The sequence below is a fragment of the Aptenodytes forsteri genome, unplaced genomic scaffold (assembly GCF_000699145.1).
Source record: "Aptenodytes forsteri isolate BGI_AS27 unplaced genomic scaffold, ASM69914v1 Scaffold387, whole genome shotgun sequence".
Lineage (NCBI taxonomy): Eukaryota > Metazoa > Chordata > Aves > Sphenisciformes > Spheniscidae > Aptenodytes > Aptenodytes forsteri.
In genome coordinates, this window is record NW_008795368.1 from 729,453 (window position 1) to 735,520 (window position 6,068).

Below are 6,068 nucleotides of genomic sequence, written 5' to 3' on the forward strand. Positions count from 1 at the left end.
ATTCCCCCCCCCCCCCCCTCATGAACTTCAGTATCTTAACTCAAGTTCCCTGACACCTAGTTTATTTGCTTAAGCAATACAAGCAAATATCTGCCTGGGGAACTCAGCTATCCTTGGTATGGGAATTGAGGGGGAAGAGCTCCCAGTTGAAGACTTCCCTGTAGATACCGACACACAAAGCTACATCTCAATAATGTGCACATTTTAGCTTACCTCAGTGTGTGCATATGGAGGGGATACCTGTGAGATCCGGACAGTCTTCCCACAACTAAGTGAAGTCATTGAGTCATCTGGCTGATTTTAGACATGTTTTTTTATTAATTGAAATACATGTCTAGGTGTTGTGATTAGTTACTTAAGGTATGTCAAAAGACATAGTAAACGGAACATTTTAAGATTATGTGATAAGAGGATATAAATAAAGCCTGCACCTTGATTCTTGATAATCTCTTTTGAGAATTCAATGTACTTGAATACTTAACTGTTACCGTGAGCTGCAAAATAACTGTTCTGGATTTTTTTTCATCCAGGAATCTGAGCACTTGAAACTTGTAGAAAAGCGTGCCATCTTAGATTCCAAAACTCCAGAGAAAATGAAGCACAGTCAGCCTATTTTTGAAGACGGGCAGCTACCAATAGAACAAAAGAAAAGGAAAATTCAGAGAAATCTCCGGGCATTGGAACAAGCAGGACTAGTGTCTTCAGCAACTAAGTACCAAGAAATTATAAATGAGATCGCTAAGGTAAATGGAACATGCTTCCCGGTATATTGATGGTTTTTAGGCATCTAGCCTAAATAAGTTCCAGCTAGAGATGTACAATAAACATTTTCCAGGGAATGCTGCACTAAATTGCTGAAGTATCCACATAAGAAACAAATCATCTTTGTTTGCTGACAAAATAAATGGAAGACAGTACTCTCATGCATAACTACCTGAACTGAATTAACATACTTGATAAAGCACTGGGCCTGTTGTGTACAAATCAGCAAATCCTGTTCCAAATCCACACCCAGTACCGGCTGTAAGAATCTTAGTGTATTGAATTATCTTTAATTACTCATGAGTAATATTGAATTACCTTTAATTACTCATGAGTATATTACTCATAGCTCATGAGTGATTTACATATTATAAATTTGTATTTTTTAAAGTTGCAAATATATTTGAATATATAAATGAGTAAATTACTCATGTGAGCTAAGTCTCTAATATAATTAAGTATGTCATGTTGCATCTACTCTGAAGTGCCATTTTACAGCCCTGCATGATTTAGGTGTCTGCATCTGCTTCTACTTGAGACAAAACCATTCTACATGTGTATTCAGTGCCCCGTTCTTTTTTATTTCTTATCTATAAGCCCAGATGCTTTGTTTTGAGCCATTAAGGCAATCTGAAGATTGGGATGAGCCTTAGGACTGGAAGTTGCTTTTATTCTACTTTTGACTACCTCAACTCAACCATTACCTTCAACCCAAGCTCTAGTCTAGCAGTAGCTAGTTCTTACCTAGAGGAAGCCCAAGCTCTCATTTCTTGGGCCTCTCACCAGAAACTAGCTGTGAGAAAGCTTCCATTTATAGCATGAAGACGACGTCTTCCTTATGACTTCTGTGTCTGTCGTGCCCTGGAGACAATTGCAGAGTTCCAGATAACACCACTTGTATACAGGAGTGGCAATGTGACTGTTGTCTTCCATACAGTCATGTAAACTGTAGTACTCGCTACTGGTACCATGCCTGTGAGAACTAACATGGCAATTCATGCTTTCTCCCAGTAATTAAGTCAGGTTGTGTAATTACAGATTTGTATGGTAATAAGCTAAGACTTTTTAAAATAACAAATTAATAAACCAATTACATTAATAAATTTATTTAGGATATCCGGAATCAGAGAAGATACAGACATCATCGAAAAGCTGAATTGGTGAAACTCCAGCAGACTTTGAATGCACTTAACTCCAAGACAGCATTTTATGAAGAACAAATTAATTATTACAACACCTATATAAAAACTTGTCTAGACAACTTAACAAGAAAGTGAGTTGAGTCTTCTTGTCTTCTAATATTTCAGTGTTTTGTATCAGGAGGGAGAGCAGGTGTTAATCTGTAGTTGAAAGTTTTGATTCCAACAGATTGACAATCCATGGATTAAAAAGTCCATGGGGGTTGTCACTGTGACCTGAGTCAAAACCTGGAAAGTAAAGTCTTGCATTTATTTAAAGCTACCTTACAGAAAGAGGCCTGAGATGTATATGTGTGTTCAATATATTGGTGCTACTTTGCAGGTCCATTAGCGTGCTTTGAAGTCATGCAGCTTTGGGAAGTAATTACTGATTTTCTTCCTTCATTAAAAGGATTGGGTTTTGTCTTTAGAATGGAAAAGGGGGAAACAAATGCCTAAAGAATTTTACTTTTCAGGTGTGATGCAGTTACTCGAGAGCAAGCCCCCCTGCCAATGCCACTGAAGTGTCAAAATGAAAACATTTTACTGATATGCAATGGGAAAGCTCCTGTTCATACCTCATTGATCCAAAAATGAACTTTAGTGGCCAATCTTACTTAACACCTATGTCACTGTACGCTTACAAATTGCTATTTTAAAGTGATGATTGTGGACTCTTTTGGATCAGGGTTGCATTTCACAATAGAGTTTAAACAAGTGCTAAAAATGTTGATTCAAAATCATTGCCAAATTGTTTAGACTATTCACTGTGTGCTAAAAATCCCTCTAATTCTTAGACTTGTTTTGAATGTTAATTCTGTTCATTAATAGGAGTTCAAGAAGGCAAAGAGTGAAGGAAAGCTAAATACGGCTAGAAGAGTAGTTGAAGTATAAAAGACCTGGTAGATAAATCAAAAGCCATTTTTCTTGTTCTCTTCCCAGAAATTCACGGAGGTCAATTAAACTAGATGGAAAAGAGGAGGTGAAGGGAAGCAAAAAACTGAAGCAGGCATCATTAAAGTACACAGCTGCAAGACTGCATGAAAAAGGTGTCATCCTAGAAATTGAAGATCTTCAAACCAACCAGTAAGTGTGGTATAAAACAATTCAGAGCATTTTCTAATCAACAGCTTAAGGGGCCTGACTTTTGTTAAAAGAAATCTTTGCAATTTCCTGTGCCACACCTAAAATTACCTCAGACTTTTACATTCAGAAGAATGATAAAGCCTAATTGTCATAATTCATTTTTTTCCCTTGTACCTTGCTATATGATTACCTGGGGGAAAATACTTGAATAAGCCTATTTTGGCATTAACTTAAATGGAACCAGTACAAGTCCAGCAGCACACTCACTACTAATGACTGACTTGTTAAGCAGTTGTAGAGGTTATTTTTTTCATTTACTGACCAATCACTTTCATATAACTGAGTAAACACCTGGTTTTCTGCACTTCCTCACTATGGCAAGGTGAATGGATGTGGTGGTTTAACATCCCTTTTGTATCTGTCCATTTTGAGGCTGCTGTAGTGAAAAATCTTCCATCCTCTGCACCCTTCCATCTATCTTCTGCATGGAAAAAAGTTTTCCAGGTTGCAATTTTTTTCCAAGTGGGTTCATCAGGCAGAGGAAGCCACATAAGGCAAACTGAAACCAAAGAGTGTGTATGCACCTGCAAGGAGATGCTCAGGCATGGCAGAACGAAAATCTGGCTGCCCTGTTCCTACGCTGTGAACACTTGGTCATCTTTGTTCCCCGAACTTCCCACAGCCCGTTTTTTTCCAATATAAAAGACCTGAGAGCTCTGTATTCCATACTGTATGTACACCAGAAAGTCTCCAGGAAGACATTGCAGTAGGGATGGAGTGGTTCATTTGACACCATTTACACTACTTGCAGTCAAAGTTCTTTTGTGTTCTGCATGCTTTTTTCTCAAAACTGTCTCTGGACTATATAAAACTGCACAGCATACATAATCAATTACCCTTCTTTTTGTTTCGAGGTTTAAGAACGTGATGTTTGATATCACACCTGGAGAAGAAGTGGGTGACTTTGAAATCAAAGCAAAATTTTTGGGGGTTGAGATGGAAAAAGTGCAGCTCCATTTCCAGGTACAGTTTGAATTTTGTTACTTTGCTATATAGTCACAGTTGCATTTCCCCTAAATATAAACTATTTCAGATATTTTTTTATGTATTCATGAACTATTCAATCAGCACAGAGCAGCAGATCATGTGGGGAATAACTATGTAACTTCCATAGGATGCCGGGCATGGTGTTGGGTTAATGTTTATATTAGAGCAACTGCATGAAACCAAATGCCACATTAGTTCAGTGGCAAGCAGCAAATACCAAGAGAAAACAAAAATGCACAGAAAACAGTATTTCTTCTGGGTTGCTGTTACTGACAGTCTACAATTTGGGATCTAGAGGACATGTAATGTTTTCTACACCTATCCAATAGTTGCTTGTAATTGTTTAAATTGTGAAGGACCTGGAGTTTGAGATGGTTATCACATGATGAAAGTGACCCCACCTTGTTGCTGTAAGCTATGGATTCAAACAGAGACTAATGATTTTATTTCTGATTACAGGATTTGCTTCAGATGCAGTATGAAGGTGTGGCTGTAATGAAAATGTTCGATAAAGCTAAAGTGAATGTGAATCTGCTCATATTCTTGTTGAATAAGAAGTTCTATGGAAAATGAGTGTCTTCAGATATCATGGACTGCATCCATCAGTGGGAAGTCTATTCAGTATTTTTTTGCTTTTAAACATTTGTTTGAAGTTTGTCGTTGGATGCTTTTTAACTTTAAAAAAACCCTAAAACACCAAATGTTCAGAGGAATATGCACAGTGCCTTTTCAGCATTGATGATGAAGCAGAAAAATAGGAAGTAGATTAATTTAAACAGTTCCAGATTTCATTGGTGTTGGTACTTTCAAATCAAAATATTGTTTAGGACACTCAGCTATTGTGGTTGTATGGATTTTAAGGTAGGCAGAAATTGAATTTAGTTGAATATATAAACCTCTTCCTATTAAAACATTTTTAAATTACCTCAGATATATAATATAGTTCTTATTAGACTTTTAAGTATTTACAAAAAGAAATCCTAATTTGTTTCTAAGGGATAGTTTGGGCAAATATTTAGCTACATACTAAGCCTATTTTCTGTCAGTTGTCAATTGTAAAGCAAACTTATTGTGCAATTCAAAAATTTTTATAGCAAATTATAAAGTGACAATAACGTCTTACTGTACAAAAATATATTTTGTGATTCATTCCTACTAAATGCACTACTGCCTCATGTAAAATGACATTTTCTACTTTCACAGCCTTTGGAGTGGCATTGGGGAAATCTGAATAGCAAACAGTTGTTGTTCAGTTTTGAAGTATTTGAATACGTAAATTGTGCCTGTCTGTCTTTTTTGTAAGAAAATAAATGCAATAAAATCAGTATTTAGATTGTGTTTTTTAAATATTCTTTGGAGATTGTTTTATGTAAAATAAACATTACCTAATTAAACTGCCTTGGTTCCTAAATTTCATTTAAGAGTCATTAAAGCAGCAATCCGGATGGTAGTGAAAGAACTTCTTTCAGTGCTTTTATAAAATTGAATCTAATTAAACTTGATTGTTCTCACAGTACACTTTGGGAAGGTGGCTCAGCAGTGAAGACTTCATGGCCTTTATGCCATTGAACGTGATGATGATTTTGCTGATGAACTACCAATTATATCTACAGAGCAAAAGTGTGTACAGTAGGTAATGTGATAAATACATAAACCAAGAGAAAAGATTTCCTACTCTCACTTTCCTCATGACAAACATTTTAAAAGATGGACAGTGAGGCCTTCTGGAATGCATTGTAAAAGCAAATATTAAACAAGTATTAATTCTGAAGGTGGAATAAAACAGTGTAAAGTCAGTGGCAGATATATAGACCATGAGTTTACTTGGTATACTGACCTGTGGTATTACACAAGCTGAAAAAATGATTACACTTAGAGATATTCATTTATGCATGGCATTAAATTTGAACACTTGACTACTTTAAAACAGCTAATATCCCTAATGAAAAGATAAACAGCTCCTGCATGCTTCCATTTTTCTTCTAGCCAGTTATG

General features: G+C 36.2%; 1 protein-coding gene across 3 annotated transcripts in view; it reads left to right on the top strand.

Annotated features, from left to right (window-relative positions):
- Window positions 1-5,393, top strand: part of IQGAP2 (IQ motif containing GTPase activating protein 2) — a 111,151-nt gene extending 105,758 nt beyond the window's left edge. For 2 of the 3 annotated variants that reach the window (XM_009280292.2, XM_009280293.2), the window contains 5 exons: window positions 531-743; window positions 1,875-2,035; window positions 2,895-3,026; window positions 3,941-4,049; window positions 4,533-5,393. In XM_009280292.2, the coding sequence (XP_009278567.1) occupies window positions 531-743; window positions 1,875-2,035; window positions 2,895-3,026; window positions 3,941-4,049; window positions 4,533-4,646 (729 nt within the window). In that variant the 3' untranslated portion in view covers window positions 4,647-5,393. Of the gene's footprint in view, window positions 1-530; window positions 744-1,874; window positions 2,036-2,882; window positions 3,027-3,940; window positions 4,050-4,532 lie in introns of all 3 variants that reach the window. The other variant, XM_019472354.1, reaches the window with a different exon arrangement.
- Window positions 5,394-6,068: the final 675 nt, after the last annotated feature.